The 13,130-nt window shown below is 51.2% G+C and overlaps 1 protein-coding gene across 9 annotated transcripts in view; it reads right to left on the reverse strand.

Moving 5' to 3' along the window:
- The window catches only part of Sema4d (semaphorin 4D), a 108,545-nt gene that overhangs the window by 18,282 nt on the left and 77,133 nt on the right, over window positions 1-13,130 (reverse strand). For 5 of the 9 annotated variants that reach the window (XM_031359547.1, XM_031359545.1, XM_031359550.1 and 2 more), the window contains 9 exons: window positions 12,624-12,737; window positions 11,615-11,766; window positions 10,340-10,515; window positions 10,096-10,252; window positions 8,878-9,100; window positions 7,677-7,792; window positions 4,502-4,674; window positions 4,382-4,425; window positions 748-2,999 (listed from right to left, as the gene is read on the reverse strand). In XM_031359547.1, coding sequence (XP_031215407.1) covers window positions 2,074-2,999; window positions 4,382-4,425; window positions 4,502-4,674; window positions 7,677-7,792; window positions 8,878-9,100; window positions 10,096-10,252; window positions 10,340-10,515; window positions 11,615-11,766; window positions 12,624-12,737 — 2,081 coding nt within the window. In that variant the 3' untranslated portion in view covers window positions 748-2,073. Of the gene's footprint in view, window positions 1-333; window positions 538-747; window positions 3,000-4,381; window positions 4,426-4,501; window positions 4,675-7,676; window positions 7,793-8,877; window positions 9,101-10,095; window positions 10,253-10,339; window positions 10,516-11,614; window positions 11,767-12,623; window positions 12,738-13,130 lie in introns of those variants that run through there. The other 4 variants (XM_031359553.1, XM_031359552.1, XR_004115385.1 and 1 more) reach the window with 3 other exon arrangements.

Raw genomic sequence — 13,130 nt, forward strand, 5'->3', positions numbered from 1 at the left:
AAACCCAGGTTAGCAAACCGTGGCCTCATCTGGCTCTCTGCTGTCCTGTAGGCCCAATTTCCTGACATACAACAATGCCCACGCTACACCTACGGCTGCTTCTACGGCACAGCACCCTACAAGCTCAGAAGACCTAACACCTGTACCTTTATGGCAAGATGCTAGATGACCCCTGCGGTAGCCTTAGCAACAGCTTCACAATGTTGACAGTTTATTCCGGGATCTATGGGGCTGAAAGCACAGACAGCTGAACCTCAGGCACAGCCAGGGAAGCAGTGAGCGGCAAGGGCAGAGCGAGGAGACAGCCGCGGACACTCAGGCCCCTCAACTCACCTGTGGCCTGGCAGAAGAGGTAGAAGGTCCCCAGCGCCTGCACTTGCTGTGCCTGGTCACTCAGGAAGGGTGGCAGCAAACTGACCTGCTTACCGTTGTTGGGCCCTGAGGCCAAGGCCGGCCAAGGGCTTCTGGGAGAAGATGAGTCAGGGCTCAGACAGGATAGAGAAGAGCCAGGAGGAGGGAAGGACTTAGGAGATGAGGCTGTTGAGACAGAGGACAGAAAAGAAGGCACTGAGGAAGAAGTCATCAGAACCATTCCCATGACGGAGGAGGTAAAGCAAGAAACTATAGACACATGGGATGAGAACAGACAAGATCCCAAGACCAACGTCCCCCTTCCCCCCCCAGCCAGGGCCATCACAGAGGGACCGGAGGCCCACACAGTCTCCCCTAAGGCAAAGGCTGGCCCAGTCAACGATAAAACTTCTGGTTTATTTGGGTACTTTCAAATGTGTACAGTTCCAAGTAGAAAAATAAAAACAAAGTAAATCTTATAAAACACGAATGTTTACATCGAATGGTAGCTCATGTCATGCTGAAGATGAGTGTCTACACGGCACGGGGAACCCAGAGTCCATCACCCTCTACATGGAATGAGTGTTCCACACATGGTGAGTGAGAAACAAATGTTGGAATCGTACCACCCATTAACATCCTGAAAGACACCGGCAGGAGTCAGGCTGCAGCAGCGGCTGCCCACACGGGACTTTGCGGCCACCGTCCGAGGCTGGGAGCCCAACTACCCAACCCATTTCTGTCTTTCGTGGACAGTCAAGGTGGAAGTCCATGGGCAGTGGTGAGAGATGGAAGCAAGGAGAGACAGGATGTGATTGATCCTCATGAAGACGCCACCCGTAGGGGCAGGAGGCACCAAGAAGCAGCAGGGCCATGGGGTATACACCCTCCTCCCCTCGTGGGACCAGCTCAATCACCACCCGAAGCCACTGGGCCACCTGCCCTCACTTCAAAACCCACCTTGTAGATGTATGGCAGGAAAAAAGAGAGAAAAAAAAAGTTCGGAAAGAAAATCCTTCAAAATGAGTAAGATTAAAAACTAAAAACAAAAATCCCACCAAAATGAGAGAGTGAGCGAGCTCAAGAGACAGTTTTAGGCCTACGTTCCTAACAGCAGGAAAGGATGAATTTAGCAAAAATAAGTCTATCCCTGAGAATCTTAAGCAACATAGCCATATTTTATATCTCAATATATAACAAAAAAATCTAAAATGTCCCTCTTCTCATGAATATTAAAACATCGCCTCTGCTAATTAAAAAAAAAAAAAATGACCTAAGATGTCAACACAATAGAAGCGAAAATCCTAAAAACAAAAACAAAAACAAAAACAAAAAAAAGTCTGTGCCATCTGGACAGCAGGAGATAAGTTACCAATCTGATAAACTAAAAGGTCATTTCCAATCTGGAATTAAATTATCTCTGAATGGCTGCTAGGAGACGCGGAAGAGGAAGGGGTGGTTCTTCTCAACCCACGGAGGTGGCCATCTCTTTCCCAAGGACACAAAGGGTTCAGGTGCATAAGCGCTCCAACAACTGCAGGACTTGAGACTGGAATAGATACTTGCTTCCCAAAAGGACAAAGGGAACGAGTCACAGGCTCAACCCGGGAGAGAAAGAGACAAAGGACTGAGGCTAGCACACAGCGACAAGACTCGGCTACTGAATGGGCTCAACACAACACTCTCCACGAAGACAGGGGCACGGGCTGGAACACGCTGGCCTCAGTCCCCGTCAGCATCCGAATCTGCAAACTTCAGTTCACACTTGACATCAAAAGGCTTGTCCCTGGCAGAGAGTTCGTCGATCCGTTGCGAGTCCTCTCGATCCGTGGGGACTTTGCTGGTGATGGTGTCCTGTTCCGTTTCATAGCCGGTATCCAAGGCTGGCTTGGGCTGGTCGCCGTTCTGCTGTGAGAAGCTCCCAGGCTCAACCAGCGTCTCCTTCACACTCTGCTCCAGGTCAGAGAAGTCTGACTTGGGTGTTTTCTTTCCAAGTAGCAAAGCTGAGCGGAACTTTAAGCACTGTCCGGGCAGGTAGCCCTTGTAGCAGTTGTAGGAGAAAAGGCAGAGGAAGAGGACAAAGATGAAGAGGAGGAGAGACATGAGCAGGCGGTTGTCACTGGACTTGAGGTACACCGTCTTCTCCGAGTGTAGCTGGGGGACCGTGTTGATGATCATCTTTGGTTCACAAGACGTGCCGGTGGAGGAGGACTTGGGAGGTTGGGTGGCGGCCCTGGGGGAGGTTGCCCACAGAGCCGGAGTAGGGGGAGAGGACCCCTGGGTAGATGCCACTGGCATTTTGGATGTGATCCTACTACCTTCTGTCTGAGCAGCCTGTGAGGTAGGTGATGGGGGTGTCCGAGGTACCATCTTCACTTCCAGGATGTGCTTGGCGAGCAGCTGGGAAACCGTTTTGTTCCTCACCCTTTCCTCCGACAGGCACTGGTACACGCCGCTGTCTCCGTCCGACAGGTTGAAGATGAGAAGGTGCTTCCTGCCCACCAAGCCGTACTTGGGACTCTCAGCCTTCAACTCGCCGTCCTGGAACTTCCACACCACCCGGGCCAGGTTGGACTTTTGGAAACATTTGAGTTCTGCTGTGCCACCATGCTTGAAAAGATGCTGATGGGAACTTTCTTTACTCTTATCTGGAACATCAAAATAAACGTGCTCACCGTCAACAACTCTGCCTGATCGCTCCACTGCTTTCAAAAACAGGTTAATACCCACAGGACGGCATGAGACGTCCACCCACTGGAGCCAGGTGGATTCTTCGGAACCAAGGCAAAGACATCCGTAACCCTAAAGCAGCCGCTCCCACTCCCCATCCCCAAACAGTGAAGGAACTGGTGACGGCTCTGAGAAATTCTGTTCTCACCCTGACCCTGGAGAAAACTCAGCAGGCTGAGGGGCTGGGCACTGCTCAGCTCCCTCACCTACAGTGGCACCCAGTCAGCTGACAACCAGAAGGGACCCTCTTCTTACATACACGTCCCTTGCTCTGATGTGGCTGGTCAGAGAAGGGGGCACAGGGCTAGGAAGTGCTGGGAAGGCAGACTAGAATCCTGGTGAGATTCTATGCCTATATCTCTGGTCACAGCCATTTCCTAACAGCCAGCCATCAGCAGGGGGAGCCCCAAGAGGACACCAGAACTAACCACAACTGTGTCTTCTGTCTCAAATATGGGAGATAGAAAACGCTTTGGGTTTGAAAATATTTGCATATATAAAATGAGACAACTATCTTTGGAAGGGGACAGAAGTCTACACATAAAATTTGTATGACATTCACATATACAGCCTGAAGGCAATCTGATGCCATTTTCTGTGTGCGAGAGAGAGTGTATGTATATAGAAAGAGGCCAGAAGTCTACCGAGTGTCTTCCCCAGGTATCAGTTACCCCTCTTTGTCATTTTCTGTGACAGGGTCTCTCACTGTTTGGTACTTGCCAAGTCGGCTAGGATGTGTAAGACCAGCAAGCTCCAGGGATCCACCTGCCTCACTCTCCTTGGGGCTGGAATCACAAGCATGAACAACCAATGCACAGCTGTTACATGGGTTCTGGGGATTGAACTCAGATCCTACCAACTGAGCCATCTCCCAAGCATTAAGGTACTAGTTTCTGGGGTAAGATTTTCTCCTTGAAGCATGACACTGTTCCACTCTGCTCCTCAGTATTGTTTATAGATTAGGGCTATCTGGCCACACCTAAGGGCTCCTTCCTTCTCACTCCTAGCAGGCTTGGGTTTTGTCTACAGGCCCCAGCTAAGCAGAACAGAGGAGCTTGGTGTGGGCCACGGCGTGCTTTCCAGTGAACCGATACACCCTGTGTGGCTTTGAGCCCTCTTTCTGTAACCAAAGGGACAGAGAAAGATCACAGGTCCGCCACAAGGAGAGGTCACAGGTCTGCTGTGTGACACTTGACTTCTGTTCGGAGGAGAAAGGAAGACAGATCACACAAGAACACCACGGAACTGACACCCCAGGGACATTGCAACCCAAGGGTGGAAGCAAAGGAGATCCACTCACCCAGGCACGAGGACGTCTCGCCGTTCATGTCCTGAATCCAGCCCCTAAAAGACAGCAGGCACACATTATTCTCTAGCTCGTGCACGGGGTACAGGCACACAGTCCCATCCATACGCATACCTGCTGGAGGCCTCTTCCTGGTGCAAGGTAACGCAGGCCTTGATGTCTGGGTTCCAGGCGCAGTAGGGGTCCCGTGCTAGCACACAATCTTCACAGCTACCGTGCTTTCTGCAGAAGGCCAGGGGAGCTTGGACCACTCCTGAGTTGGAGCCAGCATAGACAAATTTCCTCCCCTAGGCATGAGAGACAGATGGCAGGTGTAAGGAGGACGCAGGCCCTGGGAGGGGTTGCTAGCTTCTCCACCAACTCCTGGTAGACAGTGCAGTCAAATACTGCATGGAGGAAAGGGCTACCTGACTCAGAATAGGCCATAAGGCCTGACCACCAAGACCTAAACCTGATGAATTTTCATGGTCACCTTGACATACTTTCAGGGCAGAGAACTGCAGCTGAAGAATTGCCTCTATCAGATTGGCCTGTGGACATGTCCGTGGGGGCATATTCTTATTTGCTAAGCAATTAGAGTAGGTGATGCCACCCCTGATAGTCCTGGATAGTAGCTAAGCAGAAGCCAGAGGGCAATTTCCTCCACGGTCTCTGCTTCAGTTCCTGGCCTGGCTTCCCTTAACAGCTACAACCTGAAAGCGTGAGCCAAAATAGATGTTTTCCTCCCCCAAGCTGCTTTTGGTCAGAGTGGTTTATCATAGTGACACAAAAGCACACCAAGACACAAATCTTGTATGGAAATGCAGGGTGTCTCATGTCCCAGGAGGATTCAAACGCCAGCCAAGGGATCACAGGGCCTGGGATCTGATGCCACCTTTCTGGAGCTGGGGCTGGACCTACGGCCGAGCGCATTGTACTCCCAATGCAGTTTCTCTGCCAAGAAAAGATGATCCTGTTCCTGTCTCTGCCCAGCTGACACACGTCCTCCTGGAGGACGGAGGGAGGCTCCCAAGACTCAGAGTGAAGGAAATGTAGGAAGCCTGACGAGTTATAAGAGTCACGAGTCCCAGCTCCCTCAAAGTTACATAAGCAGTACACAACTGCAGTCAAAGGAGACTCTGCCCTGCCGAGCTCTCTCTAGCTGTTCAGGGAGATCCATGGATGCGGCTGCCTCTGAGCGACCCAACGGGCATGTAAATCATCCCTCCTTCATCCCTGTAGCTAACTTCCCCCAAAGCTCACTGGCTCAGAGCTTGACTGGTCTGCCCTTGGTGCCCTACCTGGGGTGAAGAGACTTTCATATGTATCGTTAAAAACTCCACATAACGACCCTCTCCAGCTGCTTCCCACTCCTAACCGGACATCCCCACTGCTCTCCTGGACTCTCTGTGGGTGGCACAGCACTACAGCTAGTATCCAGAGGGCACGACCTTTCAATGCCAGTCTGGTCTTGTGCTAGATAGTAGGTAGCTGTGATAAGGACACATCCTTAGCATCCATCTCTGAATCCAGCCTGCCGATGTGACCACACCTACCAACATCGTGCAAAGAACAAAGGAAGGCCATCAAACTTAACCCAGCAAGAGACACCGCCACGTGCTTTCTACTTGCCTGCATCTGTGAGCAAAGAGCCGCAAAAATAGGCCATGGCACCTCCATTGTAAGCACACAGAACTTAGCACCTGGCACCTCCATTGTAAGCACACAGAGCTTAGCACCTGCAAGGCTCCGACCTCCAGGACAGAAGCGTGCCATGTCTCTGGCTGCAGGCCAGGGACAGCATCGCACCTGTGCAGGCAGGCCAGGGACAGCATCGCACCTGTGCAGGCAGGAGCCAGCACATGGGTAAGTGAGACTGATGGACCCTTGGTATCTGCCGTGGCCAGCTACCCGAAGAGAACTGAATCGCAAACATGGGGGCCCCAGACGTGCAGTCCACAGGGAAAGGCAACCCCAAGCCGCAGAGTTCAACAGTGTCCCAGAGCCGGGCACCAGAGACAAGGGTAGAGGCAAGAAGCAAGCACGGGCACTTGAAGCCAAAAGGATGACCCTAGACCCATCTGCTCAGTGGCGTACGGCAGAGTCCTAGCAAGGGGAGGGGAGCACCGTTAGCCAGCAGGCATGAAGCAGCTGATCCTCATCCGAGTTTTCCCTGGGTTCAGTGCTGCTCAAAGCTAGTCCTCAGCACTTAGGAGGCTCACATGCTCTTATAACTGTCATGTTAAGGAAAAGCTTACACACAGAGAGACCACCTTAGGAGAATCATACAGTGATGCCCAGGATCACATGGCAGCATGCAGCATAGTCAGGATTTGGAGATAGCCCACATTCTGAAATCTCACTGTTCTATCCTAGGGTAAAATGTGGTGTCCACATCTTCCCAAGGCTAGGGACAAGGAACAAGTTCCAGCCAGTGGACCCTCCTCCGGGGCCATTGCTGCACACTCCACCACCTAAAGGACGTTTATGCCTCGTTTTATTTTTTGCAGTGGGGGGGGTCTCACTTAGTTCAGGTTGGCCTTGACTTTGCTATATGGCTAAGACTAGCCTTGAACTCCTTAGGCTCCTGCCTCCATGTTCTAAGGTCTGGAACTAGAGGTATGAACCACCCCACCCCACTCAGGGGCTTAAAAATATTTAATTAATCAATTTGTTTATTTATTTTTGAGACAGGGTCTTTCTACATAGTTCTGGCTGGCCTAGAACACACTATGTAGACCAGGATGGCCTTGAATTCACAAAGATCTACCTGCCTCTGCCTCCCAAGTGCCGGGATCAAAGATGTGCACTACCACCATCCGGCTGGAGCTTTGTATGAAAACGTCAGGCGACATATAGCTTGGCTTCAAGGACAGGTTTGGTTATCTACGAGTTTCCATGGCGCGTGGGAGCCACGGGGCAGAGCTGAGCACCCATGATTGAGGCCTCAGCAAAGTCTGCCCAATGCACAGGACAGTGTGGCGGGAACTTTAGAGCGTGACCTGTTATTTCTCCTTACAAATTAGCAAAAGTGTTGTCTCCCACCAGCATGATCTGCTTTCTCTCAGGTTCAAAGCACAAAGACATCTTCCCAGGTTACTGACCTCCCAAAAGCGCCAGTGGCTAAGTCCGTTCAACCTCCCGGCTCTCAGATCCCATGGAAGAATGCTATAAGAGTCCAAAGGCCAGCTCACCTGGGCCAGGAAGATCAAAGGCTGCCAAGCCTTGAGAGAGCGTCCTAGCCAGTCCTAGCCACAGAGAAGCTACCAAGGGAGACAAGAACCTGGGCCTGCCCCCCAGACCACATTACCTTCTTTGACGATAGCAGCAGAGTGAGGACTGGTTCAAAGTCCTGGAAGAGTTGGGTCTCCTCGACAACGTGTACCTCTTTTGAGAGGATGACAGCTTTATGCAGAGCTCCCCGGTCTGCAAGGTCAAAACACAGGTGAGTAAGGAGGCCCAGGAGGGAAATGCCAAGGGTGCCATCCTGGTGAGTTTTAAGTGTCAATTTGGTGTGACCTGGGATTGCCTGGAAAGAGCCCAAAACTGCCTAGATCCTGCTGAAATGTCTGTGGAGGACTGTCCTGACTGTTGACTGATGTGGGAAGACCTAACCCACTCTGCAAGTTAAATGAACACCCTGGACCATGTTAAATGAAGAAAGCTAGCTAGCTAGCTAAGCACAGGCAACCCAGCAAGCAGACAGCATAGGTATATTCATCTCTCCCTGCTCTTGACTATAAATATGATATGCTAGCTGCTTAAGTTCCCACCCTGACTTCCCTGAAATGACAGACGATATCTTACGACATAAAGCCAAACAAACCCTCTTCCCCTAGTGCTTCTGTCAGGGTGTTTTAGCACAGCAGCAGACATGAAACTAGGAGAGACTCCAGCCTTGACAGCAACCACTCACACCTGGGCATAACTCAAGCCATCACCTCAGATGGTTGTCCTATGGTGGATTACAACTACCCTCACCAACAACGTCACACCCTGACATCTGAGTCACATTCGATGTAAGGTGGCTGTTGCACTTCACTGGTCCTCCGGGGAGGTTAGGGGCCCAGACAGGCAGTTGAGGGTAAAATGTTCAAGTCATCCAGGAAGTTCTAAGGGCATCCCCTGGAGCTCTGGCAGCTGCCAAGCTCCAACTTTCCATCCCCATCCCAGAAGACTTATCCAAGAGAGAGCTGTGTCTCCAAAGGCAGCTCAGGGCAGGACGGAACCTGGCTCCCCTAAGGGGGCGGAGCCTCCCACTATCAATTAGGAACTACCAGGCCAGTCCCACTGGTCCCCTGACAACAAGGATTATTTAACTCCACTCCAGCCCAGGTACGGGTTGGGACTTGCATTAGTAACCAGTGCCCCAGGTGCCTGAGAGTCACAGAGACTCAGAATTCCAGGTGCCTCAGAAATCCTCTTCTGCTGTCACCTTCCTGGCACCTGGAGATACCAGATCTCCCCACAAATGACTAAAGTGGATTTCCCAATCTTACCCAGGAACCCACCTGTGCTGATGAACATGACATCATAGAAGGTCCCATCCAGGGCCTGGGTCCTGTCTACCACTATCTGGGTGTAGTTTACATCTTTTTTGATCAGCTTGGGTCTGTTGTCTATTGGGGTCACTGAGTCGTCCATCAGAGGGTGGTCTTTTACAAACTGCAGCGTTTTGTCTGGGAGATTCAAGGAGCTGGTGTAGTTGGCTGCGCGGGCCTCACTGTCGATACACTGTGGGGTAAAAGCATTGTGGTCACATGCCCACTTAGCTTCAGTTGAGCACAGAAGAGAAGCCCTGGCGAGAAGCCCTGGAGGGCCACGGTCACACTTCTCCAAAGAGACAGGGGCTGAGGTGGCCTCCCCAGAGACAAAGAGCTGTGCTTTTAAAGCCACAGGACATAATTGTCTTAGAATCAGGAGAGGAATTAGTAGTCAATGAAAACATTTTGCAAACTTCTCAAAAAGTACTCACTTCACAGCTTTTCTGTGAGAAGAAAGTATGCCAAAGAAAGCTTGTTAAATATGGTCTCTCTCTCTCTCTCTCTCTCTCTCTCTCTCTCTCTCTCTCTCTCTCTCTCTCTCTCTCTCTCACACACACACACACACACACACACACACACACACAGCCAGACTCTAGGTAGCATGAAAGGAAAAAAAGTTGGAAAGATTTGGTTTTTTGTCCTAGCTCCCTACCCTGTTTCACTGAACATAGCACACACATGAGGATAACCAGGTGTCAAGGCCAGACATTCACGGAAAAGTCTATCCTGGGAAAATTTCAAGAGCCAAGATAGGGCCCTATCCAAAAGCCACCCCCCACCCCCATTCAACACATGGCAACAATGTGCAGGCAACCCTAGAATTTTCTTTACTAATTTACTGTATCTAGGAGAGACTGTGACTCTTGTCATCTAGTGGACAGGCTGCCTCAAGAGACAGCCTCAGGCTATACTGACAAACAGGTTTTTTCTACAGGAAATGGAAAATGGAGCAAGCCTGCCATTGTGCAATGCCCATTTTGCAAAAGAGCCCGGTGGTACACTCTCATGTCCGGCAGCATGTAGTGAGACCTGTTACCCAACGCAGAAGAGATCAGAAAGGAATAGCTTCACTATGCACCCCAGGCCCAGTAGCTACTCAGCCCAGCACCTAGATTCCTGTTGCCATGGAGGCTCTGGGATCCAAAAAGATGATGAGCTCTCCCCGGATCCCAAGACCCTGCTTACCGCTCCGGGCCGGGGAGTGGGCACTGGGCCATTGTAGCGCACCCACTTGGTGTGAGACTGCTCCACTGTGGCGCTCTGCATGTACTTTCCACGGGAGAAGACGGCTTCCACTGTGGCCAGCGTGTAGGCACAGACCGCTGACAGACCCACATTATTCCTGTGGAGGGGAATCCGTGAGAGTGTCAGGAAGGTAGGGGGGGTCATCGGGGTGACCAGGCCCCAACTGCCAAGGGAGTGAACTCACAGCTGTGGGGTGAAGACCGCATAGAACACAGGCTCCTTGAGGCCCTGGGCCCTCAGCACAAACACATCCTGAAGTATGTTGAAGACCAGGCCACTGTCTGGCCTGGAGCAGATCAGCCTGGCCTTTAGGAAGGAGGTCCACTTTTTTTGCAAAGTCCGCAGGCCGCCCTGGTCGCCCTGAAATTCCAGAGACAGCATATAGTAGAGGGAGCACAGATGGCTAACCACAGAAGCAGGCGTCCATATGTCCCCAGCCACCCGCCCAGCCCAAGACTGCTGCAGACAAGTTATGTAACCGAAGCAATGCTTCCATGTGGGCCAGGATCACAGAGTACCAAAAGAGCCAAGCACATCGATGACAACCAAAACAACCACATCTGGGTCACCCCAGCATGCCTCTGGCCTTGGCTCCTGCAGCTGTGACCCAGGAAGGAGAACATAGGAGTTAAGCAAGCGATGGGTGGCCTCCTTCCTGCCACAGACCCCAGCCCTGCAGACCGTCCTGGGCCAAACATCTGAGTGTCTACTAAGAGCTCCTTTCGTGTCCTCCCTGCCTGCTCAATTCTAGACAAAGCTCTAGTCATTTTCAGCAAGCCAACAATTGAGACAACAGGGGCAGTTATGAACTGCACTCGACTCTGGGCTGGAGAGAAATAAGCCGGCTCCCGTATAAGTAGTCTCGCTCTCTGCAATTTCAGTTACCCATGATTAGTCACACAATGAAAATATCATAAGTGCTCACTTTAACTCTTTTTTTCCCTTTGAGTTTCCTTCCTTTCATGTATGTGTGTGTGTGTGTGTGTGTGTGTCTGTGTGTGTGTGTGTGTGTGGTGCACCTCTATATGAGTGTTCATGTGTTAGTGCATTTGGAGGCCAGAAGTTGATGTCAGGAACCATCCACCTTATTCTTCGAGGCAAGGTCTCATAATCAAACTCAGAGCTTGTCGATGAGGGCAGTCCCACCAGCAGGCTTGCTCCAGTGAGCCCCTATCTCCACTTTCCTAAGTCAGAATTACAGGGGGTCCACTCAGCATCCATAGGTTCTGGAGATCTGAACTCTGGTCCCTTTGCTTTCACGGCAAGCACTTTAACCACTAAGCCATCTTCCCGATCCTACTTTGGGTCTCAAGAAAAACTGTTGCCATACCTCTGGAGCTTTTATCACTAGTCACTGTTTAGTCTCTTACTGTGTTCAACTGTACATTAGCCTTTAGCATAGGGGTCTCTACGCCTCTGTGCCAGGGCTGTGGGTGGGAACAGGGGAGACGGCACCCACCTTGCACACCCTGGCAACCCTCGGGATCATCAACTTGAAGACAAACTCGTACTCCACGGACACCTCCGTAAAGAAGAAGTACACCTTGTCATCGTCGCCCTCCGGACCATCTGGGCTTTTCTGGACCACGTCGGCAAAGACGAAGTTAGGCTCTGTGGAGCGGCATCACAGGATCATTTCTGTACATGGAGCCACCATGCCACCTCTCTACCTGCTCCCCAGGGTGTCACAGGCTGGCAAGTGCAGCCTTAGAGCCTGAAGGCTTCCCTTCTAGGACATCTACAGTGTACATGTCACACTTGTGAACTTCAGGCCCGGATGCTACCCGCCACCCTGCTCAGCGTCACCAAGGTAGGCACAGAAGAGGTCAGGTGAGGCCTCCCTGTTGGCGGGTGGTCTGGAAAGCCAGAGTTATCTACTGATTTAAACAAGGGTCAAATCGGCCACTGTCACACACTGGCAGGATTCCAAATCTGACTCCTGGGAGGCCCAAGGAGAAACTGGCTGTCTTATTTCTTAGTCATCAGGGTCTGACTCCAGATCAAGGGGCTTTGAAAAAGCCCAGCATCTCTGGCCAGCATGTCCACGAAAAGAAACCCACAAAAGGCCCCCATCATCCACATCCTGAAGTCAGCCTGAAGACACACTTGTTTGGCAGTCAGGACACATTTCAACACCACCTGGCCAGACCCCAGAGGCTCCACATCTAAGATGACACCCCAAACTCAATGTCTACACTCTCGACTTCCCACCAGAGCTGCCTTTTATTAAAGTCTCCCAAACTGTTTTTTGGGGGTTGGGGTGGGGTGGGCTAGGATATGGCAGAAGCAGACTTAATTAAACAATGCTGTTAGCAGTGAGCAAGACAGCTACTTTGGTATGGGCCTTGAGCAGTTCCAAAGAGTTCCCACTGTGTAGGATCTGACGTGAGCCTTGGTCCCCCATGGTCTGGGGACAGTCAGAAGAACAGTAAAAGGGTAGACCCGTGAGGTTGGCAGCACACACTTACCGTTCAGCCATGGGATGGCATACTCCGTCCTCAAGGGACTGTGGGAAGAGTTTCGAGAGATGATGGGCTCGCTGCCCAAGAAATTATATGACGTCCCAGAGTAGAGCTCGCCCCCTGCGGTGGTGGAAAGGGAGTAGAGAAGGGGATTCAGTCAGAGCTTCTGCCTCTGCTAGAGACTGGGGACAACTGCTTAACACAAGTTCTGACATTAGCCCAGGCTGGCCTATAAGCAAGCCTCATGGTTCAACCTCCACCAGGCTATCACACCCATATCAGGCTACCGCAATTCATTTATACTCTCATTAATTCCTTGTAGGACGGTGTGTGTGTGTGTGTGTGTGTGTGTGTGTGAAGGTGGGGGGCTCCTCATCTTCTGTGACATGCATTTCTGCTTCCTACACCAGCATCTTTAATCAGAACAGTCACAGTTACCAAATTTAACTGTATTTTTTTTCCAGGTTAAAAGGTAATAACTAATCACAAATGAGAATTTCCCACAGTCAGTAT

The sequence above is a fragment of the Mastomys coucha genome, unplaced genomic scaffold (assembly GCF_008632895.1).
Source record: "Mastomys coucha isolate ucsf_1 unplaced genomic scaffold, UCSF_Mcou_1 pScaffold7, whole genome shotgun sequence".
NCBI lineage: Eukaryota > Metazoa > Chordata > Mammalia > Rodentia > Muridae > Mastomys > Mastomys coucha.